Source organism: Mustela nigripes, chromosome 11 (assembly GCF_022355385.1).
Source record: "Mustela nigripes isolate SB6536 chromosome 11, MUSNIG.SB6536, whole genome shotgun sequence".
NCBI lineage: Eukaryota > Metazoa > Chordata > Mammalia > Carnivora > Mustelidae > Mustela > Mustela nigripes.
Window position 1 is genome coordinate 21048392 of NC_081567.1, and position 27608 is coordinate 21075999.

The following is a 27608-nucleotide window of genomic DNA, read 5'->3' on the forward strand; positions in this document are numbered from 1 at the left end:
ATACGGTTCGTCAGATAAACACTGTTGAGGCCCATGTGGCTTTCTTCTCTACAGTGATAATAATAAAAGCGGACAGTGCTTTTTAAGCGCACATGCCGCGCCAGGCTCATGCGTTACTTCACAGAATCCTCTCAGCAGCCACGAAGGGTCGGTACCGGTTTTCTTCCCATGTGGCCCCTGGGGACACTGAGCACGATGCAGTGAAACGGGAGGTGTCCTTGTCGGAGTTTTTGCGGATAAGAAAAATGGGCTCAGAGAGGTTAAGTAACTCGCCCGAGGTCACACAGAACGAGCGGACGGTGGGGCTGGGACTCAAAGCCAAGCAAACGGTCTGGCCACAGAGCCCCCTCGACTCTCCCCATCCTGCTTCTCCCGGGCTTCCAGGTGTCATTTGAGAAGCGGGTGTGGAGGAGTGGAAAGCTTTACTCCCCGAGTTGGTTCTTGAAGTCCTTGGCTCACCTGCGGCCAAGTGTAAGGTTTCAGCTGTTTGGTTCCCAGGAACTGCCCTGGCTCACCGTGCGGGTGAGGATTCCAATCTCTCCCAACAGAGAGGGGCCGCCCAGAGCCCAGCTTGCGTGTGGCTTTGACTCTTAGGGCAGCAGCCCCTCACCTTCCAGGGCACCCAATTCATAGCCTCTACATTTTCCTGGAGGCCTGGCTTCCTCCTGCCCAGGGGCTGGGCCTGCCTCCCAGCAGCTCCGTATCAAAGCTCAGGCCCAAGGCCTAGAACACCATGCTGGATTTTAGAGCTTGGCAGAAAATGCAGGCTTTTGCTGAAAAAGGAGGCCAAGGGCCTTTCCCCTTTTCTTATCTTTGATTCATGCCTTTCACGTGGCATTTGAGGAGGAAGGTGTACACTTCATAAACTCCGGTGCAGCGGAACCCACTTTGTGGATCCAGGGCACGAGGAGCCCAGATGAACCCAGCACTTACAAGGCATGGACATAGGACAGACACAGCGAGCCACGTTTGGCCCGACTTAGCTCATTCAATCTGCGCAGCACTCTTATCCGCTAGGTATATCACTGCCGTCCCCCCTGCTGTCATGGCCGTCATCACCTCCATCACGGTCATCATCATCATCATCATCACTTTCTTTTTTTTTTAAAGATTATTTATTTATTTGACAGAGAGAGAGATCACAAGTAGGCAGAGAGGCAGGCAGGGGGAGGGGAGCAGGCTCCTGCCGAGCAGAGGGCCTGATGCGGGGCTCGATCCCAGGACCCTGAGATCATGACCTGAGCTGAAGGCAGAGGCTTAACCCACTGAGCCACCCAGGCGTCCCCACCACTTTCAGCACCATCATCATCCCCATCATCTCCGTCACCTTCAACACCTTCATCACCATCATCATCACCATCATCATCATCATCACCATCATCATCACCATCACCACCATCATCATCACCATCACCATCACCATCATCATCACCATCACTATCATCACCATCACCATCACCATCACCATCATCACCATCATCCCCGTCATCTCCTTCAACACCTTCATGACTCCATCCTCGCCTTCATCACCATCACCATCATCCCCAACATCTCCATCAGCACCAGCAGCAACATCATGGTCACCTGCATGGCTTCCCAGACCCAAGACCCCACATGCAGATGGGGAGCCAGACTCAGAAGACAGGACACAGCCATCTTCTAGAGAGCTGGTTAAGAGTTTGGGCTCCAAAGTCCAAAAGGCCCAAATTTGAGTCCTAGCTTGACACTTTCTAGTTGTGTGACTTTGAGCCAGTGATTTAACCTCTCTGAACCTCAGCGTCCTTGTCTGTAAAATGGAGGGGATCACAGTTCCTGCCTCGTGGGGTTGTGATGAAGGTCACACGAGCTGGCGCGGGTAAGCCTTGGCACAGGACCTGGCTCAGATCATAAAAGCAAAGCAAACATAGGGAAGCACTGTGGTAAGGGGAGAACCTGAGTGTTTGTTTAGGAGTTCCCAGCAGCCCTCGATGGTGAGGGGCAGGTGCTGCTCAGCGTGAGAACGGGCCCTGGAGGGCCAGCTCAGGGCAACTTGGAGGTTCGACTGGAGGAGGATGGAGGAAGGAGGTCCCAGGAGGAATCAGCCTCTTCCTGCTTCTGACCCAAAGCCTTCCCCAAAGCTGCAAGCCCGGCCCCTACCATCCAAGGTGTCCTATCCTGCTGGGCCCTAATTCCTTTTTGATGATATAATTCCAGACAGCAGTAATAGGTGAGCATCCAAGGTCAATCCTATGCCAAGGAATATGAGCATTTCCAAGGCTGCTGTGAATGGCTAGGTAGGCTGTGTGCTCCACAGGTCCATGGGTGTCATTCACATAGAATACACTGTGAATGATACTACCTAGAGTTGTGCAGTACACAACCTGCACAGCTGTACAGGGCAGCTCTCTGAGCCTCCTTCTTCCTGGAAAGGGTACTGGATCCCTCTTTGGTGCCCTAGGTCTGGCTGCAGTTCAAGGCAGAGAAGACTGAGTGGTGTCTACATGCCAACTGAGATACAGAGAGACCAAGTGTGCTACCTAAGGCTTATTAGGAGGCTTAAGGAGATTGTGTCTGGCATTGTGGTGACTGGTGATGGATTATTGATTGTCCTTAACATAGATTATTGAGAGCCCATAAAGCAAAGTGGTTATGGAAGCAGCTCCAGAGTCAGACACATGGATTCAGTTCTGCTCTAATACTCTTGCTGTGTGACTTTGGGTGAATCATCTGACATCTCTGTGCCTCAGTCTCCTTGTCTAAAAATTGGTACATAAAAAATAAAAAATAAAAACAAAAAACCGGGTATCTGATAATATACACAGGCATGTACTAGTTCTCTGGCACAGAGCTGCTGTGAGGACCTGAGATGACCCAAGCTCTCTGCCCAGTACCTGCCGTACAGTTCAGTTGGTCACTCCATGCTAAACCTCAGTGAGGCCACCAGCCTGGAGAGTAGGGCTCGGAGTCGCCCATTGGAAGGCAGCTCTCTGAACTCCTGCCAGGGTGATGAGGGATTGGGGGCCCAATCTAAAGTCCATGGCCGTGAGCCAGACCAAGCCAGCACTTGATGGGGCTTTGTCAACACAACCTTTTCATATTCACGAGCTACTAAGGTTGCAGAGATTGTGTAGGGGAGATCATGTGGGAAAATACCGGGAAGGAGAAGGCCTGCACTCTTGGCCTTCGTGCCCTCCATTCTTTCCTCTAGCCCAGGGATCAGCCAACTATGGCCCCAAGACCAGGCGCGGCTCACCATCTGTCTCTGTGCAGCCGACGAGCTAAGCATTGTTTTTCTGCTGCTGAAAAAAATCAAGACGGGTGCCTGGGTGGCTCAGTGGGTTAAGCCTCTGCCTTCGGCTCAGGTCATGATCTCAGGGTCCTGGGATGGAGCCCTGCATCGGGCTCTCTGCTCATCGGGGAGCCTGCTTCCCACCCCCCCTCTCTGCCTGCCTCTCTGCCTACTTGTGATCTCTGCCTGTCAAATAAATAAAATCTTAAAAAAAAAAAAAAATCAAGAGGGGGCACCTGAGTGGCTCATTCAGTAAGTGGCTGACTCTTTGATTTCGGCTCAGAACACAATCTCAGAGTTATGGGTTCATGCCCTGCACTGGGCTCCACGCTGAATTGTGGGGAGTCTGCTTGTCTCTCTCCCTCTGCTCCTCACCCTCCTCACCCACGCTCACTCTCTCTCTCTAAAATAAATAAATAAAATCTTTAAAAAGGAAAAAAAATCAAGAGAAAAGTAATATTCCATTACTGTGCAAGTACAACGAAATTGAAAATGCAGCGTTCATAAATGAAGTGCTGTTGAAACACCAGCCACGCTCAACCATTTCTTCTTAACTCTGGCTGCTTTTGCACTATCGTGGCTGCCTGGGGTGGCCGTGATGGACCTGGACACCCGCAGAACTTGAGCTAGCACCATCTGGCCCTTTACTGAGAAAGTTTGCAGACTGGCTATAGCCTGGTCATTCCCAGACTGCTGCTCATTGGAATTAATTGGAACTGGGGGGGCTTTTTTCAAGCATATTAGGCGATCTGGGGTTGGGAGTCAGGTGTCAACGTTTCGCCCAGATCTACAGGTGATACTTTCATGCTGCCGAGTTTGAGAACCCCTGTCCCAGCCCTTCTTGAGTCTTTGCTGTGTGTGTGCCTCTTGCCATGCTTGGGAGGGCTGTGGCCAAGCAAGGAAATCTTACCCAGAGTGTAAGGCACATTTCCTGCCCCAAGTCCTGTGAGCACACTTGCAGGCTGGTGTGCCAGCTGGCTTCATTTTTGGGTGCGTCACCTGCTTGGCTCCTGAAAGCATATGAGTATGAGACTCCTTGACTTACCGGTAGGGAACTCCAGGCTAGCGCATCTCGAATTTTAACACGCATATGCGTGCCCTGGGGTCTTGGCAAGTGCAGACTCTGATCCAATAGGGCAAGCGGGGCTAGGGTGTTGCGGCGAGAGGATGCTGACCTGGGGTCCTGCTGCCATACTTTGAGTAGTAGGCTGAACGCCTTCATCCTCGAACTTCAGCGTGGCCCCGAGTCTCCTGGGCTGCTGTTCAAACCCAGAGTTTCTGGTTCAGGAGGTCTGGAGTAGGGCCTGAGGACTTGCCTTTCTAACCAGTTCCCAGCTGATTCGGCTGCCGCTGATCTGCGAGCAGACTCTGAGAGACATTGTTCGCAGCTGTGCCCTGTGTGCAGGACCCAACGGCTCTCACTAGGGGTGAGGGTCCTCCGAGGTCCCCCAGATGGCCAGATGTCCCCTCAGAGGTCAGACTCCTTGACACACAGCTGTTGCCAAGGGAATAAGGTCTTTGTTGTCTGCTTTGGTCAATTTTCTCTTTGACCAGACCCAAGCGGCTTCCTCAAGTTCAGGCCCACCACTTAAAAACATAGCAGAGGGGCCTGGAGAACTTTCTGTGTGTTGCAAACCTCTTCCCCATTCCAAGGGATTCTGATCTGGGCATTTTACCACAAAGGCCTCCTCCAGGGAGGTCTTGCATTAGCTACCACGGGAGGTGGGGGGAGCCCTGCTCAAGCAGATTGGAGCCCCAAGCCCCCCGGGGTGGGGGCGGGGGGGTTGGTTAGGTGGGCCCAGGCCTTCAGCTCCAGGCCTGTAGCCACCGGTTGTGGCTGTTGTCACCTCAGGGATGTGGGCAGGGCTCTCTCCATCCGCCCAGCTCCATCCGCCATGACTGCCTTGAACAAGAATGACCACCCAGGCCAGGGACAGTGCCCTGAAGTCCTTGAACTTGAGAGGGCGGGCAGCTGGATCTGGATGGGTGAGTTTAAGAAGATGAGAGATTATGAATCATTTCACTCGCTTCCTGGACCCCCGAGAGCAGGGACTCTGACTTCAGGAGCTCTTCACCTCCAGAAGCCAGAAACCCCCACCTACTGTCAGGCCCAGGCAGAGCCTTCAAGTCCCACTGGACAGGACTGGAGCTTGCCCAGTCCTTGTGCAAGCTCCAGCTCTCCACTCACCTCCAGGGCAGCCTGGGGCCGGCAGCCGGGCCATGGAGGCTGTGGTTCCTTGCAGGACTGGTTAAAGGAGAAGATGCAGGTGAAGTCCTGTGACCTTTCCTGGACCACGTTAGGTGCTCGACCAATGGGAGCTGCTATCGTCAGTATAATAGTAGATACTAGTTGTGATCATTTAGTTGTGGAAACTGTTCTGCTGTCTGCCTCCCATTTTCCTGCAGCCTGGAAGACAGAACCTTGCTTACACTCAAAAACAAACAAACAAACACCAAAAAACAAAAACAGAAAAAGCCCACACCCATTTGGCAGCAACTATATTCATTTTTATATTCAATTCCTACTTAAGTGCCTTCTGTGAGCCGGCCATGCTTCCAGGTGGGCGCTGTCTAGTATAATTAGAACACAAGTCACAAATCTGAGCCATACAAGCAACTTAAAATTTTTCTGAGGGCTGTACTTTTTTTTTTTTTAAGATTTTATTTATTTATTTGACAGAGAGAGATCACAAGTAGGCAGAGAGGCTGGCAGAGAGAGAGGAGGAAGCAGGCTGCCTGCTGAGCAGAGAGCCCGATGCGGGGCTCGATCCCAGGACTCTGGGATCATGATCTGAGCTGAAGGCAGAGGCTTTAACCCACTAAGCCACCCAGGCGCCCCAGGGCTGTACTTTTTTTAGAAAGAAAAAAGACACAGGTGAAATTAATTTCAGTAATATGTTTTGCCGAGCCCATATATCCCAAGTATGAGCAACATGAACATGGCATCTGTATTTAGACTTACTAATGAGATTTTTTATTTTTTAAATTTTTTTCAAGACTTATTCATTTGACATAGGGGGAGAGCGAGAGAAAGACAGAGAGAGGCAGGCAGATGGAGAAGGAGAAACAGATTCCCCGCTGAGCAGGGGGCAGGATTCAGGGCTCGATCCCAGAACCCCAGGACCATGACCTGAGCCGAAGGCAGATGCTTAACTGACTGAGCCACCCAAGCTCCTCACTAATGAGGTTTTAAAAATATTCAGCACATCACTTAAACATTTTTAATTGTGCTGAAAATATAGAACATGAAATTTACCCTCTTAACCATCACTAAGTGTATGTTACAGTGGTGCTAAGTACATCTGTGTTGCACAGCCCATCTCAAGAACTCTTTTCATCTTGCAAAGCATTAATATTTTAAGTCTCTGTTTCTTGTATGATTTCTCTGAAATCCAAATTGGGTTTTTTTTTACACCGAGAGCACATCTCCATTGGACTAGCGGAGTTTCCAGCACTCCCCAGCTGCCGGGTGTGGTAGCGGCTTCTGTGCTCGACAGAGCAGCTCCATTACTGGGGTGAAGACAGCAGCAAGAGACATGCAGGGAGCACCCGCGGGGCTGGTTGGAGACAGACAGGAAACGAATGACTGGATGAGAGTCTCCCACGGCATTAGGTTCTACAGAGAAAGTAAATAGGTCTGAGGGCTGGTGCTCGGGGGAGGGGGTTGGGAGTCAGGTCACCCCTGAAAGGTGGCACTGGAGCTGAGGCTTCAAAGAAGCAGCTAGCCCTTGGAAGCTAGATCTTGGGTGACAGTCCTCAACTCTGCCTGTGTATGACTCAAGGCAGAAATTAAAAAAAAAAAAAAAAGTATAGATGCCAGACCTGCCTCCCCCTGCAGAGCCAGAGTCACTGTGTGAGGCTCGGGCATGTATGTCTCCTAAGAGCTTGCTGAGCGAACCTGAGGCATGGCCAGCTTTCCTGTTCCACTCAGCACAAGCAGCAAGTGCAAAGGCCCTGAGGTTGAATGACCCTAGCATATTAGAGGAGCAGAAGTGTGGATGGGAGAGAGGGGTAGAAGGTGAGTTTGGAGGGGGCAGGGGCCAGGCTCACCGGCCCTTGAGGCCATGGTAAGAAGTTTGGGTTTTACTCTAGCCATGGCAGGAAGCCACTGCTAAGCTGGTAGAAGGAAGACTACAAGGACTTTTTGCCAAAAGTGCCGGACACTCACCTTTGTCTCTGCCTAATTAAAAAAAAAAAAAAAAAAAAAAAAAAAAGGTAACGTTACCACAGCACCAGTTGCCTTTCACCTGGAGAGAAGGATTTCTGAAGCATCCCTTGGTTGGGGGGGAAAAAAAACTAGCTTTACTCCTAAGCATAAATCATTCCTACTTGGGGGCAGCGGGGCGGACTCCCGGATCTGGTCATTCCCGGTCCCAAGTTCAGGATGGGGTCTGCCAGTACCTCACTCCTTGGACTTCTCACCCTCATGCCCACTGGTCATTTCTCTTTTTACTACTTTTATTGGTCTGCTTAGGGCTGCTCTGACAAAATAGCACAGATTTTGTGGCTTAAACAACAAAAAATTATTTTCCCATGGTGTTGGAGGCTGGAAGTCCAAAGTCAAGAGGTCAGTAGGGTTGGTTTCCCAGACGCCTCGGCTGGCAGATGACCGCCTTCTCTCTGTGTCCCCACCTGGTCTTTCCTCTAGGGGTACATATCCCTCATGTTTCTTGGGGTGTCCAAATAAAGAGACCAGTCGGATTGGCTTAGGACCTACACTCCTGCCTTCATTTTAACTTCATCGCTTCCCTAGAGACCATCACTCCAAATACAGTTCCATGCTGAGGTCCTGGGGGTTAGGGTTTCGACATCTGAATCTTGGGAGAACACGGTTCAGCCCGTAACATAGCTCAGAGTGACAGGTGGACGGGGGCGGACCAGGTGCTCCTCTCCCCTCACCTACGAGCAACGGTGATATTTGGAAAGTTGAAGTGAAAGTCACCTTCCAGCTGGAAAGGTCTCCAGCCATAAACAACCCTTGCGACCCAACCAGGGCAAAGCAGCTGATTGCCAACTCTGCCCCCAAACCCTGAAGTCCAGACATCTTCACTGAGCACCTACTATATGCAGAGTTCCAAGTTCATGTGAAAATCCAGGCGCCTCCCCACCGTAGGACAGATTAGAGAGGGGTATACAGAGCCGTGATAGGAGGCAGATGGGACCAAATGAGATAGGAGGGGTTGGTCTGCACATAATACTCGGTTACGGAGGGAGGAAGAGGCCTTCCAGTCCGAGGAAAGGGCGCTTCTTGGAAGATGTGGCATTTGAGCTGGGCTTGGGGGAAAGCCCTCCAGGGGAGAAGCAGCATGAGTAATCGTGTGCTGATGGGCATATCCGGAGTACCCGTGCTGTTCAGTGAGTGGTCCCAACCGGATGCGGGTGTTAGAAGCTTGCCTACAGATACTTGTCCCTCTCTGGGGGCCAGACCCTCTTCAAGCGGCTTCATATTTACAGTTTAATCTCCACACCAGACCCAAGGATGTAGCTACTAGTCTCTGCTCGTTTTACAGAGGGGACAGTTGGGGCACAGCGAGGAGAAGGCAATTCAACAGGGTCCCACAGCGAGAAAGGGACAGAGCTGGGATTCGAACCCAGACTCTCAAACACTACCCCATGTTGAAGGGAAGTGAGGGGCCGTGTCTATTGGGGCGTATTGTCAGGGCATCTTCAAAGCCAGCCGAGGGTTGAGCCTTCCTTCTGCAGACACCTGGAGCCCTTGAAAGTTTGTCACAGGAATGCGACCCAGGCAGCTGAGCCTCTGGGAAGTGCAGTCCCGAAGCGGAATCATTCATTTAGCAAGCCAGGGAAACTCCCCGACCGGCACCTGTCCTTTCTAAAGCAGCCTCGCCTATAAGAAGGTAACCTTAGCAGCCACCCTCATGTTTTCATCTTTCTTTCCCTTCATAATAGCCAACATTTAGTCAACACTATATCAAGGGCTTTACAAGCATGATCTCATTGTAATCCCCACTGAAAATGAAAGCCCGGCGAGGGCAGTGCTACTGCCGGCCCCATTTACAGGGGAGACAACAGAGGCTCAGAGAGGAGATTGGATAGGTCCAAGAAGCCATCCAGGTCCAAGGCGGGCTCACTCCGAAGTCCACCATTTTGGTAATTAGTAGAATAATTTGTGTGTCCCAATGGGAACCAGAGAGAGAGGCTATAGAGCTGGACCCACTATGTGAGCCTCAAGATATTATCAGGTTGATATTACTTTCGGAGTCTAGTCGGGAGCACTGCATTTTACTCCCAGTAGAATAAGGAACTCCTACTCCACCTCTACCTCCCCCCTCCCCGCACCCTTGGAGTCTTCCAGGGCTGGGCGGAGACCGCCCACTCCAATCGCCTCCACCCTTGGCAGGGAGAGAAGCAGGGAGCACATGAAACGGACCACATTCTTCCCTGGCGGCTGTCAACACACATCACCCACCCTGGGCGAGTGGCCACCTGCTTGTTGGTGGAGGGGCGGAGCCGTGGGCTCGTGGCCTCACCACTGGCACCCCCCAAGCCATTCCCCCACTTAGGACGAGGTGACATAGCTCCTGGCAGCAGGCCTGGTGGGTGAGGTGTTTTCTCATGTAACTGTGATCGTACAGGATAAAGAACTTGGTGTAGCCAAGTCCTCAACAATAAGAAAACCAAACACGGCATGAAGACTCTGTCAACAAGAGTCTGGAAGACAGGAGCCATCCAGGATGTGCAAGCTCTGAGGCTGCCCCTCCTCTAAAACCCATCCGTGGCTCACCCCCTTCCCAGGAGGAAAGGCAAGGTCCTCCTGCAGAAATTGTGGAAGAAATGGTCAGGCCACCCGGAACCCCAGGCAGATTTTCCTAGTGGATAAGAAAGCCTTCCTTTGGGGGGTTTATTCAATATTCTTGAATTAAAAAAAACTCTAAGTAGCAGAAAATTTTGGAAAATTCTTATAAATATTAGAACATTAGCTCAAGTGTACGTCCAGTCTGAGCTTCCCTAGCAAGCCTGCGTTGATCCCAACCAATCCAGAATCCCACCCTTTTCCAGAGTTCCATCTACATTCTCGGAAGCCTACATTAAAAAAAAAAAAAAAAAATTCTTCCCTAATTCCCAATGCCCTGATTACCACTTTTCCTGACAGTCGATGTTTCCACGTATACAAGGGTCAGGCTTCTGATTTTTTGCCTTTACGATGGTGCAGAAGTGATAAACATTTGGTAGAAACCATACCTGGAATTTTGAACTTGGATCTTTTCCCGGGCTGGTGATACACAGTGCGATCCTCTCTCGTGATGCTGGGTAGTGGCCGGAGGAAGCCACAGCGTCCCGTCAACCACCCGATCCTGAGAGCAAACAGTCAATCTGCTTCAAGCCTTCTACACCTCGACGACTGGCCTCTTTCTTGCTTTCAGTGTAGTATCCGATCGAGTACGGAGATACTCAACACTTGAATATAAAACAGGCTCTGCATTAAACGATTTTGCAGAATTGTAAACTAATGTTAGCGTTCTGGGTACCTTTAAGGCGAACTAGGCTAAGCTGTGATATTCTGGAGGTTATGTATCAAATGCAGGGTTTTTTTAAAGATTTTATTTATTTATTTGACAGACAGAGATCACAAGGAGGCAGAGAGGCAGGCAGAGAGAGAGAGGAGGAAGCAGGCTCCCCGCTGAGCAGAGAGCCCAACTCTGGGCTCGATCCCAGGACCCTGGGGTCATGACCCGAGTGGAAGGCAGACACTCAATGGACTGAGCCACCCACGCCCGCCCTAAGTGTATTAAATGAATTTTTGACTTAGAACATTTTCAACTTACCGTGGGTTTATCAGGACGTAACCCCAGTGTAAGTCGAGAAAGATCTGTGGTTATGATATCACCTTTATCCACTGATATTCTCTCATAAGCTGTTTTCCAGGTTCTATAAAAAAATCATTTTCTTATTACACAAGCAAGATAGGTTCATTGTAAAAACATTACAGAGCACAGATTAAATGAAAAACATTCTTTTTTAATAACCCAGGATCTTTCCACTGAAACATAACCACTACAAACATTTCGGTTGATCTCACCAAACTTCTTTTCCCGTACACACAGTTACCTATAACCCATACTTTTGTTTTAAACAGAAATAATTAACCATCCTTCTTAAGAGCCCTCCAGCCTTTCATTGTGTGCCTCAACGGTACTCTGGCCCACCCTTCTGCTCTGTTGTACACTTGGATTTTCTTTTCTTTTTTTTTTTTTTAAAGATTTTATTTATTTATTTGACAAACAGAGATCACAAGTAGACAGAGAGGCAGGCAGAGAAAGCGAGAGATAGAGAGAGAGAGGTAAGCAGGCTCCCCACTGAGCAGAGAGCCCGATGCGGGGCTCGATCCCAGGACCCTGAGATCATGACCTGAGCCGAAGGCAGAGGCTTAACCCACTGAGCCACCCAGGCGCCCCCATTTGGGTTTTCTTACTGCAGGCATCTTTGTCCCTGTAGAGAAGCCCGGCAGTGAGAGTTTTATCCTTACGGAAGATAAATCCCCTTTCCATCCTGTGGCACTAGGTCAGCCGCAGAGCAAGGAAATGACAAACCACGATCCCCAGGTCCTCCAAGGTTTAGCATATTGGCCAGAAGGGCAGATGAATGCTTGTTTCTCCTTTAAAAGGCCATTAAGGGGGAACCTGGGTAGCTCGTTCTGTTCAGTATCTGCCTTTGGCTCTGGTCTTTGAGCTCCTTGCTCAGCGGGGAGCCTGCTTCTCCCTCTCCCTCTGCCCGTTTCTCCTGCTTGTGCGCTCTGTCAAATGAATAAATGAAATCTTTAGAAGGAAAAAAAAAGCCATTCAAAAAGAAAGAGGGTGGGGCGCCTGGGTGGCTCAGTGGGTTAAGCCGCTGCCTTCGGCTCAGGTCATGATCCCAGGGTCCTGGGATCGAGTCCCGCATCCGGCTCTCTGCTCAGCAGGGAGCCTGCTTCCCTCTCTCTCTCTCTGCCTGCCTCTCTGTCTACTTGTAATCTCTGTCTGTCAAATAAACAAATAAAATCTTTAAAAAAAAAAAAAAAAAGAAAGAGGGTTTTTCTGGCAGCTGTCGTCCATCTACTGTCTCGGAGCTCGTGGTCTTCTCGCTGGGGCCGTAGGACAAGCTTCCCCGGGGACAGGGACCTGGTCGGGGAGAAAACTACCCACCGCCAGGCACCACGGCTAGGGGGTTGTCTTTGAGTTGCCAACGGTGAGGTATTTTATCTAATCTGGCGAGTTTCTGAGGCCAGGGAGGATCCTTGCTGAGTCTGTTCTGCCTGCGCAGTGTGGCGTGGACAGATGGTTTTCAGATGGTGCGCAAAGATGAGTCTTTCATCTCATCAGGGATTGCTGATATTGAAATGTCTTAGAAAACATATATAATTAGTGACATCAGACCCGTGATTTTGTGGACACTCTGGCTTAGGACAAAGCTGAACTAAGTCTTTAAGTAAAAACAAGAGTAAGTCAACATAAAGAAAGATGGTACCCAGATAGGGCGCACTTTGTGAAGGCAGCTCCCAGCGCCTGGGCCCTTCTGCTCTGAGCTCATCCTGGGAACAGGGAGCCCGCCAGCCTTCCTCAGCCTTGTTCCTAACTTGCCTTTGCCACCAGAGGCTTCTGTCTTCAGAGGCAGCTTTTCAGAACCTCTTCCCTCCTCCAGTGTAAGCTGGATTGAGAATCTGGAAGGTACTGGAAACGGTCGGCACAGACGCATCATCTGAGTTCCTAAAACCTGCAAGCTGGTCTGGTCCGGTCACTTTGGAACGTGGCAGTCCTGCCCTGCCACATCATGGTAACTGCCTCGGATGGTTTTGTCATCCGTGCCACAAGTGGAGCGTTTATTTTGGAAGTGAGTTTTTTTTTTTTTTTTTAAGATTTTATTTATTTATTTGACAGACAGAGATCACAAGTAGTCAGAGAGGCAGGCAGAGAGAGAGAGAGGGAAGCAGGCTCCCTGCTGAGCAGAGAGCCCGGTGTGGGGCTCGATCCCAGGACCCTGAGATCATGACCTGAGCCGAAGGCAGAGGCTTAATCCACTGAGCCACCCAGGCGCCCCATGGAAGTGAGATTTTTAAATGGATCTGTGGGTTGAAGATTTTCTTTAGACTTTCCGTTGTTATGGTGGCATGTAAAGAGGTCCCAGGGGGCTTCCCGACCATTGCTGACGATCCTATTTACGAATGTGGGAATCTTTAAAAATAAAAAAAAAAATAATGGGATGCTTCTAGGCTTTTGACTCTTAAGTTCTTGGCTGGAGCTGGTAAAGGGGACTCTTGGGAAGCGGGTGGTGGACAGTCACCAGGAAGAAGGTCCCCAGGTCAGTGCCCTCAGGATATACTGCAGTTCAAGTTTCCTCGTCCTTGGGGTCTCTGTAATCTTTCTAACTTTCACCATCAAAAAAATGAGTTCCCATACCATTTGCACATCACCACGAAAAGCGGGGTGCCGTTTGTGTGGTTGGCATCACGCCGCAGACGTGTACTTAATGGCTGCCATTTTCTTTCCCTATTTGGAAAGCTGTCATGTTTTTTTCTCAGTCGCACAGGCCCTTGAAAGAATAGAAGTGCATTAGAGCTGGTGCTTGTAAGTTGCTGTGAACCAGGCACGGTTCTAGGCACCCTCAGAAGCAGGTGTCATACTGTCCACGGTATTCAGATGAGGAAAGGGAAGCAAAGACACGCCGTGTAGCTTGCCCAAGGTTGCACAACGAGCTGGCCTCAAACCCAAAGCTTGGCTCTAGCACCTATGTCCTGAGCCACGAGCCTGTATAATCATCCTGGGTCCGCTGATAGTTGGGGAGGAAAGCAGTTGTGAGCCGCTCTTCTTGGGGCCCTGGCTGCCTTGTTACCACCAAGAGGGTCTGTCCACCATGAGTGTGGACCAAGCGTTTCCTTCCACATGCCTCTTTCTTTTGGAGGCTGTCATTGCTTCTCGTGTAGTGCCTGAGTGGCACAGGCATATGGGGTGTGAGCTCTAACCAGTGGGGTCTCCAGTGCCCCAGGCCTCCATGGAGCTGGCAGGGGTGGGGGTGGCGGTGGGGCAAGGGGAGAACCTCAGTGGCGGCGTCAGGTCTGGAGACCAGACTGGGTTTCCAAGACTCTGCTCCCTGCGAGGCGTGGCCCGTGTTCTGCACCAGCAGCAGCTTGGAGCACTTCCCCGACGCCATGACTCATCTCCCATCCCAGGACCAGCCGGACTGGCACAGCCGGGCCGCTCAGAGCTGGTGGGTGGACAGGATGGAGCCTGGCGTGGGGTTAGGGTGGAGACGGTGGCAAGCCCTTGCCCCGCATGCTTTGTCCACACCCCACGTCCCCAGTGCTGCCTACCGTCCAGGGTCACTGCTCTCTGTTCTGAGCTCTCCTGGGCTGTGTTCACTTGCCGGCAACGCTGGCCCCTGGGCTCCTCTCCTTTCCCAACACTCCAGATCACAAGGTCTGTGTCCTAATTGGTCTCTTCAGGAAAGATGGTTTCATTTTGCTTGGAGACACAGGGGTTATCTGCAGGATGTCCCAGAAGGTGTGGGATCCCCCATCCCCCAGCTTGACACAGCCGGCCTTCCACAGGGAGCCGTAGCCTTTCTGTCCCCAGATCACTCAGGGTTTGGCCTCGCCACCTGCATCCTTGAGGGCAGGACTGACTGCACGGAGGGTTGGGATGAATCTACACCAGCACGAGGTCTGGGTTAAGCAAGGGGCTTTTTGGGGAAACCCACAAGGCCAAAGTCAGCAGAGCGGAGATGTTTCTAATCTCCAAGGCTCCCCACCATCCTGCAGGGAGGCACGCTGGGGGCCAGGATACCTGCTGAGGTAGTGAGGGCTCTAGTCCAGGGGAGGGACCCGCAGCCTCCTGGGTCTTCCTTCCCATGGGACAGGAATGTGGCATTGTCAGTGCTGTGTACATGGCTGCTGGTGCTGGCCAGGCTGGGTGCAGGTGCAGCTCTTTACAGAAGTTGTCTGGAAAGCCAGCTGCCAGCCATTGGGGACCACTAGAGATCCAGGGACCTTGGGATTTCCCTGCCAGGGAAGGATCCATTCCCACAGGAAGCCGTCTGCATGCCACTTCTCCAGTGGGTCATTTCTCCACAAATGACAGGCCCTGCAACCCAGGACAGCAATAATAATTCAGCTCCTTAAAATAACAATGATGATGATAGTAATCACACTCACCAAGTCTCAAGACTTACTATATGCCAGGCACTGTGCAAAGTGCTTCCCATGAATTATCTCATTGAATCCTGACAACAACCTAGTAGGCACAGGTACTGTTATCCCCATTTTACAGATGACAGAATTAAGATTTGGAGGGCCAACCTATTCCTGTCATGGATCGAGGCCCTCCCCTGAGGAGCCAGTGGAACCAGGCCTGAGCTGGGGTCTGACGCCATCCACCCCTGATGGGAACCCAAGTCACTTCTGGGTCCTTAACATCCAGCATTTGCTGGGCTGCCCAGGGCTGTGGCATGAGCTTATCTGGGCTGAGGACTCCTCTCTGCTCTTTGAAGGTGCTCCCTGCCCCTGTGGTAGAGCGGTTTGCACCCTACCCACTCCCCAGCAGCCTGTCACTGGGCCTGTGAGGTCGTTTCCAGCTTGGGGGGATTACAGGGCCGCCATCACCATCCATAACGGTGTACAACACGCACATAGCCACACAGTGCAAGCACGCACATCTGCACGCGCCAAGAGTGGAACCTCGGGGTCCCGGCTGCCACATTTTAAATGCACTAGAGCCTACCAGATACTCTCCAAACGACTACACCAACTCAGACCCCAGCGGCATGCAAAAGTGGGCTCTTCCCCAAAGCTTGGCCAATGCGCCTGGTGTTACAAAACATTTAATCTCTGTATCTAAGGGATGCTATGCAGATTTTTTTTTTTTTTTTGACCGAACTCCAGTCAGCATAAATTCTCAAATGTAGTTGCTCTTTTTAATTTTTTGGTTCTGTCTCCTGGGGGCATATAGTCTGTAGAGAGGCGGGGATTGATTGATTTCTTTACCCTTTGTTTATTGCTATTGTTTATTGCTTGGCACCTAGAACAGCGCTGGTCTCGCAGTAGGGGCTTCGTAAGTATCTGCAGACCGGATAAATGAATAGATGAAACATTGACTCAATGCAGAAGGAGTCACTCTGATTTCAAAGGCCTCCTTCCCTGCCTGTGCCCCCAGTCACCCACCATCAAGGTGAGCCAGAGGCAGAGCTAGATAGAGATTTTATTTATTTTTTTGAGAGAGAGCGCATGAGCAGGGGGAGGTACAGAGGGACAGACTCCCTGCTGAGCAGGAGCCTGGCATGGGCCTCGATCCCAGGATCCTGAGATCATGAACAGAGTTCAGAAACAAGTGACTGAGTCACCCAGGTCCCCCGACTCTTATTTATTGGTAACATTAATGTTCTACTCACTTCCCCCTTTTTCCAGTGATGTAATGAACTCATGGATTTTTATGCATTGAATATGTTTCAATTAATTGCATTTTTTTAGAAGATGCTCAAATTCTCCCATCTTTGCCAGTGAGGACCCCTTCAGGGAGTCCTTCTGACTGACCCCAGGAGTCTTTGATTCCCTTCCTTTGCTTTCTGGTATGAGGCATCCCTGGCTCAAGCCTGTACATTTCCTTGCACCAAAACTGGTGTCAACCATTTCTCCAAGAAGCCCTGGTTCCGTTTCGTCAGGAATGGTATTTAGAGACCAAAATCTGGGTGCCTGGAATGCACCTAATATTTGCATTAATAAACAAATGACACCCAGGGTATGTCCTGGCCCCTGGAAGGATTCTGACCACTCCCCTAAAAAATCCTCTTCACCGTCTCTAGCCTGGTACCTTGAGTCCCATCCATGACTCCGATCCTGACCAGGTGCTCGAGAACAATGAGTCAGTCATGTTCTGAGGCTGCCTGCCCTAGGGCCGGCAGAAACATGAAAGATTTTTCAATAACCAGAGTCAAATCCGTTTTCAGGCTAACCTTCAATTAACTATAAAAATCCAGCTGCCCAGAACTTGTATTCCCTGATAACCTTGGATAATTGAGGTTTTACTGCAAAAAATAAGTACAGGGGATTTTAATAAAGCATGTGACCTACAATTTACAGGGGTCACAAAGTCAGATGTCCCCCTAAGCCAAAGCAGGGAATTTAAAAAATGAGTAAGAAATGAGCTGAGCATATGAAAATAGGGAATGGAGGAGATTTGGGATGGGCCAGAAGTATATTCTCCGTCTCAAGGGGGCACTGCCACTGTTCAGTTCCAGCAGAATGTTGCCCCATGGGGACAACTATCAGATATTTGTGATTTTTCAAAACATAAAGAAAAAATCTAGATTTTGGGGTGCCTGGGTGGCTCAGTTGGTTAAGCGACTACCGTCAGCTAAGGTCATGATCCCGGGGTCCTGGGATCAAGCCTCGGGTGGACTTCCTGCTCACTGGGGAGTCGGCTTCTTTCTCTGACCCTCCCCCGCCTCATGTTCTCTCTCCTTTTCTAATAAATAAATAAAATCTTTTTTTTTTTAATGAAAAGTCAAGATTTTTAAGATGGGCACTCTCATAATTTTCAAACGGCAATGGATTTAAGTGTTTCGTTAGAACTTTAAATGTGTTATATACAATACGTCCCCTCCATTGTAAATATAGTGTTTGAAAAAAATACATAGTTTGATGAGTTTTCACAAACGCATACATCCAGCTAACCACCATCTCACCCAAGATAGAGGATCGTTTCATCACCGCCCAAAAGTTCCCTCGTGTGCTCTTCTACTCCATCCAGTCTTTACCCCGGACCCAGGGAATCAGTGATCTGCTTTCTGGCCCTAGAGATTAGTGTGTCTTTTCATAGGACTTCATCTAAATGGAATCAGATGCTACATATTCTTCTGTGTCTTGCTTTTCAAACTCGGCACATTTCCTTTGGTTCTATCCACCTGTGTTGGTGTGTGTCTGGATAGTCGGTTCCTTTTTACTGCTGAATAGTACCCCATTGTATGGATTTGCCACAATTTATTTATTCACCTGCTGGTGGCTGTTTGGCTTGTTTCCAAGGGGTTATTAATGAATAAGGCTGCTGTGAATATATATGTACATGTCTTTGTGTGAACATGTTTCCATTCTATTGGATAATTAAGAGTGGAATTGGCACGCCATAGGGTAAGTGTCCATTTAGCTCGCTGGGCAACCACAGAACTGTACCATTTTGCATCCCAGCCAGTGGGTAGGAAGAGACGTAATGGCTCCACACCCCTGCTAACACTGGGTATTGACCGTCCTTCTAGGGGGTGGGAAATGGCGTCTGCGGTTTTGATTTGCATTTCCCTGTGACTAATGATGTTAAGCATCTTTTCATGTGCTCATGGGCCATTCATGCATCTTCCTATATGAAGCATCTTTTCAAATCTTCTGCCCATTATTTTGCCAAGCTGTTTGTCTTCTTATTTGGTTGTAAGAATTCTTTATTCTGCATATGAATTCTTTGTCAGACATATTATTACAAGTATTTTCTTGTAATAATTTTCTCCTAGTGTCCTGCTCTTTCATTTTCTCAACAGTGTGTTTTGAAGAGCAGATTTTTATGTTATATTTTAATAAAGTACAATTTATAGTGTTTTTTTTCTTTCATGATTCATGATTTTAGTGTTCTATCTAAAAGAGCTTTGCCTACCCTAAGATTACACCGATTTTCTCCTACATTTCTTTTTTTTTCTCTCTCTCTCTTTTTTTTTTTTCTCTCCTACATTTCTTCTGGATGTCTTATAGTTGTGTCTTTCATGCTTTAGGTCTCTGATCCATTTCAAGTTAATTTTTGTATAATGTGGGGTAATAGTTGAGATTCACATTTTCCTACATGGATCTCCATTCGTTCCAACATCTCTTGTTGAAAAGACGATCCTTTCTGCATTGAATCAACTTGGCACCCTGTAGATGTATGTCCTTACTCTCTCTTCTATTCCGTTGATAAAGATGTCCATCATGATACCAATACCACACTGTTCCGATTATTGTACTCTATTCTAAGTCTTCATATCAGGTAGTATATGCACGTCAACTTTGTTCTTCCTTTTTAAAACTATTTTTTTCTTATTGTTCTTTTGCTTTTGCATATAAAGTGTAGAATCAACTTGTCAATTTCTGCAAAAAGTCTACGGGATTTTGATTAGGATTGAATCAACTCGAGATTAATTTAGGATTGACATCTTAACAGTATTGCGTCTTATGACCCATGAACATGGTATATCTTGGTATATCTTTCTATTAGGTTTTAATTTGAGTGATTTTTTTTTTCTTTCTTTCTTTCTTTCCTTTTTTTTTTTTTTTTTTTTTTTTTTTTTTTTTAGGGGTTGGGGAGAGGCAGAGGGAGAGAGAGAATTGTAACCAATCTCTACACCCAGCTTGAACTGCAGCATGGGGCTTGATCTCACAACCCTGAGATCCTGACTTGAGCTGAAATCAAGAGTCAGACACTTCAAGTGCCCCTTAATTTGAGTAACATTTTTTTAAAAACCACTAAGGATGTCAAGATAATTAAATGGGGGAAAGAACAGTGTTGCTGTTGAGACAAGTAGGTATCCACATGCCCAAGAATGAATTTGAACCTCCACATCACCCCACATACAAAAATTAATTCAAATAAGGGGTGTCTGGCTGGCTCAGTGGGAGGAGCGTGTGACTCTTGATCTCCGGGTTGTAAGATTACATTGAGTGTAGAGATTATGTAAATAAATAAAACTTTAAAAAAAATTAATCCAAATTGGATCAAAGACCTAAATTGAAGAGGTAAAATTATAAAACCCTTAGAATAAATCAAAGGAATAAATCTTTATGACCTTGGATTATGCAGTGGATTCTTAGAGATGACACCAAAGCACAAGCAACCAAAGAAACAGACAAATTAGGCATCATCAAAATTAAAACCTTTTGGGGCACTAGGTGGCTCAGTGGGTTAAGCCTCTGCCTTTGGTTAAGTTCATGATCCCAGGGTCCTGGGATCAAGCCCCGCATCGGGCTCTCTGCTCAGCAGGGAGCCTGCTTCTCCCTTTCACTCTGCTTGCCTCTCTCTGCCTGCTTGTGATCTCTCCCTCTGTCAAATAAGTAAATAAAATTTTTAAAAACGTTTGTGCTTCAAGGAAGTGAAAAGATAACGCCAGAATAGAATATTTTTGCAAATCCTATCTCTGATAAAGCACTCATATGGAATATATAAATAACTCTTTCAACCTCATAATAAAAGACAACCTAATTAAAATACACGCAAAGTGCCTGAATAGACATTTTTCCAAAGATATATTAGCCACATAATGGTTATATTGGCCTAGAGCACATGAAGAGATGGGCAACATTATTAGCTGTTAGGAAAATGCAAATAAAACCAAAATAAGTTACCCCTTTACCCCCACTAGGATGGCTAGAATAAATTTTTTTTTTTTTTGAATGATAACCGTGTGGAAGAGGATGTGAAGAACTTGGAACCTCGTACACTGCTAATGGGATTTGAAAATACTGTAGCCTCTTTGCAAAACAGTCTGTCAGTTCTTCAAAAGCTTAACCATAGAATTACCCTACGATTCAGTGGGTTTATCCACACCTAGGTATCTACCCAACAGAAATGAAAACATATGTCTGCACGGAGACGTGTACGGGGTTGTTTACAGCGCTGTCACGCAAACTAGCCAAAAAGTTAAAGCAATATGGATATCCATCAGCCGATGCACGGATAAATAAAACGTGATCGATTCCATGATATGGAATATTATTTGCAAAAAAAAGAAAGAAAGAAAGAAAGAAAGAAATGACGTACTGATCCATGCTGTAAGGTGCATGAACTTGAAAGACAGAACGCTAAGTGCAAAAGTCTAGTCATGGAAGACTACACTAGCTATGGCTCCGTTCATATGAAAGGTCCAGAAGAGCCAAATCTAAAGAGACCAACCCTGGAGCTGGGGAGGGTGGAGAGAGGAATGAGGAGTGACCCTAATGGATACAGAGTTTCCCTGGGGAGAGATAAAAATGCTTTAAAATTTATTGGGATGGCAGTGCAACTCTGTGAATACACTAAAATGCACCGATTTCTACACTTTCAATGGATGAGTTATCTGATTACATGAATTATATCTAATTACGTGAATTATTATAGCTCCATAAAGCTGTTATCTTTCAATGAGAATTCTTTTTTTTTAAGATTTTATTTCTTTATTTGACAGACAAAGATCACAAGTAGACAGAGAGGCAGGCAGAGAGAGAGGAGGAAGCAGACTCCGTGCCGAGCGGAGAGCCCGATGCGGGGCTCGATCCCAGGACCCTGGGATCATGACCTGAGCTGAAGGCAGAGGCTTAACCCACTGAGCCACCCAGGCACCCCTCAGTGAGAATTCTAAAAACGAATACTAGCCCACAACAAAAACTACATTTGCAAACCCAACACAGGGTCACAGGTTGCAATCTCTCGTTCAGAAGGGTCGGAAGAATGCATAAGAAGCACATTTATATGTCCCCTCGTCCAGATAATAGGTGAAGACATGAGCCTGTGTTCCCAGTTGTCCTCCCACCGAGAGACAGAGTCAAATCTCAGGACAAACGTCTCTGAAAGCAAGTGTTTCCTCTTAGGAGAAATCAGAATCGGCTGTACACAACCTTCATTGTTGTGTTTGAGGTCAGGAACGTTTACCACCAGTTCGGACCAAGGTGTTGACGCAGTCCGGGACTCTCTGAAGCATGACCACCGTTCCCGGGTCCACGAGTGGACCCAATCTCCCCTTGGCTTGTTTGGGGTGGCTTAAGCCGAGAGCAGATTTAAACCTTTCTGAACAAGCTGTGTATACATCCCAAACACAGACCATCTATCACCTTGGGGGGAAATCTGATGGGAACAGCATAAAGTTGTTTGTAGCACTGACTGATTTTTACTTGGTTAATGGCCCAAGGGAGCAAACGAGGCAGGAGATAAGCCAGGACTCAGCAACTTCGGTTACTCATCTACTCCTATCGTGGCGTTTACTGGGTGGCAGGGTATTGTTCACTGGATAATTTTCTTTAAGAACATTCCCACCTCCTTTTTTTTTTTTTTAAAACTTAAGTGTATTTGTGAACGGAAAGCTAAGGCCAGTATCTCTTGCCATGAATAGGAGATCCCTCTTAGAAAGAAACCCAGTGGGAGCCTGGGTGGCTCAGTGGGTTAAGCCTCTGCCTTCGGCTCAGGTCATGATCGCAGGGTCCTGGGATCGAGTCCCGCATCGGGCTCTCTGCTCAGCGGGGAGCCTGCTTCCTCCTCTCTCTCTGCCTGCTTGTGATCTCTCTCTGTCAAACAAATAAATAAAATCTTTAAAAAAAAAAAGAAAAAAGAAAAAGAAAAAGAAAGAAACCCAGCGAGGGTGCCTGGGTGACTCAGTCGGTTAAGCATCTGCCTTTGGTTCAAGTCATGATCCCAGAGTCCTGGGATCAAGTCCCGCATCAGGCTCCCTGCTCAGCGAGGAGCCTGCTTCTCCCTCTCCAGCTGCCGCTCCCCCTGCTTGTGCTCTCTCTCTCAAATAAATAAATAAAATCTTTACAGAAAAAAAGAAGTGAAAACAGAGTGATGTGAATTCTAACCAGATACTGTTGCCTGGTAAAGTTCTAAGCCCAAGGTCTTGTTGTTAATCTGGGAGATTAGCAGGGGTTAAATACCTGTCCCTACTTAGCCGACTTTCTCCTTAGCTGAGCCAGACTAATTAAATGAGAACGGCAAAGAGAGGCCCTTTGTCTGGTTCTTCTGTAGCAGTTTACTGGAGCTTCATGTGCTGCTCACCTATCAGGCTTTGGGGTGCTAGCCTATAAAGTGAGACAAAGCCCCAGTTCTTCCCAAGTTTATAGTTGTGGATGATGATGTCTAAGAATGAAATAACACACACACCACCTTGCATTGCCCCGATAATGGTAAACACGTAGTACTTTGATGGTGCCCTTGGACTTGTTACTGCTTTGATCACTGTAACTTTATTTTCCCAGAGCAGGGAATGGGCCCTCTAGGGGAAGATGGGGGTTGGGTTAATCTGTGAACGTCCATCTTGGAGCTATGATGGCCTGAGCAGGTACATGGAGCTTGATTTCCATCAGAGAGCAGGGGCATTGGAGGGGAAAGGCTTTAGTGCTTTGGCCAGGAAGGTGGGAGATATTACTGTGTCAGAAAATTAGGTCAGCAGTGAACACATGCTTGAGTAAGTTTAAGATCTCAGTTTAGATATGAAAGTCTGGCCTTATCCACTTGGCTATTCAGTGGAGTATCAGGCACTATGCTGGGCTTATCAGGAATACAGAGCTGCTACTCTCAGAGGGCTTATCATCTCACAGGAATGAGAAGTAGGCAGAAGTAGGTATGACACAGGGTAGGGAGAGGTGAATTTCTTTCTTTGTTAAGATCCTAATGGCTGCAAATGACAGACACCCAATTTGCATCAGCATAAGTAAGAAAGAAAGAATATTGCTTCTTGTACCTGCTGAGTCCAGGAATAAGTGGCTTCAGGAGCGGCTGGATCCAGGTGTTCCAATGTTGCCAGAAATCACTCTCTCCATCTTGGGCTCTGCTATCCTCTGTGTTGGCTTTAATTCTCGGGCAGTCTCCCCATTTGTGGCACCAAATACCACCTGCCGAGTAGTCTTAGCTAAAAAAAAAAAAAAAAAAAAAAAAAAAAAAAGTCTCTGCCTCAGTTATACCAGTATAAAATAACAGAACTGAGTCTTAACAATCCCCACTGGGGTTAATGTGAGTACCCCTCAGACTAGGGGTGGAGTCAACCTGGCAGCTCACACCAACTGAGATTGGGGGAGGGGCATTGCCCTGAGGACACACAGACCCAGGTGGGGCGGAGGGGGAGGAAGGATGCTGGAGCAGCAGCCACTCAACTGCCTACCACAGTGCCCCCCGGAAGGCACTGGCTCTGACCGGAGGATGAGGGTCACTCCAGCCAGGGAGTCAGGACAGCTCAGGAAGGTGTGGCCTTTGGCCAACCAGGGCCCCCAGGACAGAGCTGGGCTGCTCCAGCGGCAGGTTCCTTCTGTGTCTGAGGAGGAGGAGGGAGGAAACGCATACTGCCTGAGAAGCCATCAGGGGCCAGGCTCTGTGACAGGGTTCCTCTTCACAAGAACCCTGTGTCCGCATGCAGGTGAGAAACAGAGTCTCAGAAAGAAAGATTAGACATTCCTCAACAACCCACAGCTCGCCCCTGGTGCTGCTGGACGCGCCCTCACCCGGTTCCAGCCTGTGTCTTCCCAGACGGGTCCTCCGGGTCCTGAACGTGGCCCACAAGGTCCTGCTCACTCCTGAGGGCTCCCTCCTCCCGCTCAGAGACGGCTGTCGTCCCCTCCCGAGAGCTCCCCCCCCACACACACACACTCCTCTTCAGCTAGTTAACTCTGTGTTCTTTTTTTTTTTTTTTTAGATTTTTATTTATTTATTTATTTGAGAGAGAGACAGTGAGAGAGAGCATGAGCGAGGAGAAGGTCAGAGAGAGAAGCGGACTCCCCGTGGAGCTGGGAGCCCGATGCGGGACTCGATCCCAGGACTCCAGGATCATGACCTGAGCCGAAGGCAGTCGTCCAACCAACTGAGCCACCCAGATGTCCCCAACTCTGTGTTCTTTAACTCAGCTTCTCCGGGGACTCTCGGGCCTGGGGAGGGGGTGCTTTGATAAGCATGAGAGCTGACAGGCGCCCAGCATTCGTCCACACGCTACGTATTTTCATTCGGTCTTTACAACCACCGCTGAGGGAGAGGTATTATTACCCCACTGACAGAGCAGGACACGGAGGCACCAGGAAAGTGACTGGCTCAAAGTCACACAGCTAGAAAGGGGTGGGGCTGACAGGCAAAGCAGACATTCCAGCTCCGGAGACCCGGCCCTTTATCACCTTTACCGCTTCTGTGAGCTCAGGGCACGGGGTCCCCTCCCCCCACTTCCTACCATGTTTCATAACCACGCATTTTGGGCGGATCATTTGATGACATCTGTCTCGCCCACCAGGTGAGTGAGGGGGTAGCTGATGGGGCACCAGGTAGCTGATGGCCCTGTCGATGAAGTGTCAGGCTCTTGATTTCGGCTGAGATCATGATCGTAGGGTTGTGAGATCGAGCCCCACGTCGGGCTCAGCGCTGGGTGTGCTCCCTCTCCCTCTGCCCCTCCCACCCCCACTCCCCAGTGGTTTCTCTCTCAAAAAAACAATTAATTTAAAATGAAATAAAATAAAAATAAAACATAAGTACAATAAATAAAGGTAGCCAAGGTATCGGGCACTTGGTCTGAGTTTAGGCACCGTATTGAGCACGTTTTGTGCATCACCTAGTTTCACCCTCTCAGTAGTTCTGGAAATGAGGTACAACTGTCCTCAGTTTGCAGCTGGCGCACCTAAGAAGGAACTTGCCCCCACCAGGCTACAATTCCCAGAGGGCAGAAACCTTGTTTGTTTTGCCCATCATTGAGTCCAGAGGGACTGAGTCAGTGCATGGTATACAGTAGGCATTCAATAAATGTTTTGGGGTTGGTTGGACGGTTGGAGGAGAGATGGGAGGAAGGGAGAGGAGCCGAGAGCAAGGGGGGCGGGGGGGGGGGGGGGGGGGGGAGCGGCCCAGCCGCCGGGGCCAGGTACCCCCCCCCCTCGCCCCTGCCCTGGGCCGGGATGGGGACCAGGATGGGGCGGCCACGGCAGGGGACCGACGCGGGATCTGGCTGCGGGGTCCCCGTGCAGGCGCCACGATGCTGGTGAAGAAGTGCCTGGTGAAGTGCCTGCACCGGCTGCAGAAGGGCCCGGGCTACTCGTACAAGGAGCTGCTGGTGTGGTACTGCAGCAACACCAACACCCACGGCCCCAAGCGCATCATCTGCGAGGGGCCCAAGAAGAAGGCCGTGTGGTTCCTCATCACGCTGCTCTTCACCTCCCTGGTCTGCTGGCAGTGGGGCGTCTTCATCAGGACCTACCTGAGCTGGGAGGTCAGCGTGTCCCTCTCCCTCGGCTTCAAGACCATGGACTTCCCCGCCGTCACCATCTGCAATGCCAGCCCCTTCCAGTAGGTGGTCCCTGGAGAGCCGGGCTGGCTCCCCCTGCCTGCCTCCCCCTGCCTGCCCCCCCCTGTCTCTCTCCCTCCTCATTCCTGCCTCCCCACCCCTCCCCCATCTCTCTCCGCTCTCCTACTCCCCCCCCCTTTCTCTCTCTCCTTCCTCCCCTTCCCTCTTTTTCTCCTTAGTTTCCTGTTTGCATCATCCCTTTGCAGCAAGGACCTTTCAAAATTCATAAACTTCCTAGGCTTAACGAGGGGCGCCCGGCTGGCTCGGTCAGTAGAGCATGCGTCTGTGTTTTGGTTGATTTATGTAATTCTGATCCACACGACCACCCTAGGGGTGGGCACGACCGTGTTAGCCCCAATTTATAGATTTATAGGGCGGGAATTGGAGATTCAGAGAGGTGAGGGAACTTACCCAGAGACACACAGCGAACAGCCGTGGCGTCGGAATCCCGGCCAGATCTGACTCCGGAGCTGCCACTGCGCAGCCACGTGATGGCAAAGGCCTACGAACAGGACCCGGCGAGGCAGCCGGCCTGACCGGGGTTGAGGAGGGGCAGGGGGCCAGCCAGAGGAGAACACCCCCAGGTATGGGCAGACACCAGCTAGGTGGGGCGCAGAGTGGCCCCCAGTGGAGGATGGCTGCCAAGGCCCTGGGACGAGACGGAGTCTGGTGCTTTCCAGGAACTGCAGGAAGGGCCAGTGTGGCTGAGTCACAGGGAACATTCTTGCCCGAAACAAGGTCCTGGAAGGGAATTCATACTTCCTGATTGCATGCCTAGTGATCAGAAAGTCTGTTCTTTCTCGCGATTGGGCTCCTGCCTGCTTGGGTGGATCCCTGGGGCCTCTCCAGAGAGCCCGCAGTCAGCGCAGGACAGCACTGCGCTGGCCCGACCCGGTTCTCCATGCTGTAGAGACCTCACCTCACCGCATCCTCCCAACAGCCCTCCAGGGTCAATATTTTCATCCTCCTACTTTGTAGACGAGAGCAGAGCCACGGAGCCGCTAACATGCCCCAAGGTCACACAGATATCAAGTGACATGTCAGGATTCGAACCCAGTCCTCAGGCCCCGTCCCATCTGGCTCAACAGCAGCTCTGGACATCCGGGCTACCTAGCAGCCCCCGCCCCCCCAGCCCACCGCCCTCCCTGAAGCCTCCTCTTGCTGTGTACACAAAGGTGGCTGCTTTCACACTCTGGGGACAGGAGGTGTCCGCAGCTGAAGCCACTCTCAGGTGGGGCTGCTGTACCCCTTTGTAGCAGGACGTGGGTCTATGGCCAGGCTTTAACACACACTCCTGCAGGCTGTCCTGCAGCCAGAGCTGACCGGCCCGTGGGTGGGACCCTCCCTGGTC

At 49.5% G+C, this 27608-nt stretch overlaps 1 protein-coding gene and 1 long non-coding RNA gene across 3 annotated transcripts in view; one reads left to right on the forward strand and one right to left on the reverse strand.

Annotated features, from left to right (window-relative positions):
• The window catches only part of SCNN1B (sodium channel epithelial 1 subunit beta), a 58363-nt gene that overhangs the window by 9479 nt on the left and 21276 nt on the right, over nucleotides 1-27608 (forward strand). For both annotated transcript variants that reach the window (XM_059415120.1, XM_059415121.1), the window contains exon 2: nucleotides 25941-26259. In XM_059415120.1, the coding sequence (XP_059271103.1) occupies nucleotides 25949-26259 (311 nt within the window). In that variant the 5' untranslated portion in view covers nucleotides 25941-25948. The remainder of the gene's footprint in view (nucleotides 1-25940; nucleotides 26260-27608) is intronic.
• Nucleotides 20717-27170, reverse strand: LOC132026821 (uncharacterized). Its single transcript, XR_009407009.1, has 2 exons — nucleotides 26669-27170; nucleotides 20717-23860 (listed from the first exon to the last, which is right to left on the reverse strand). It is a non-coding gene; the product is annotated as an uncharacterized LOC132026821 (long non-coding RNA).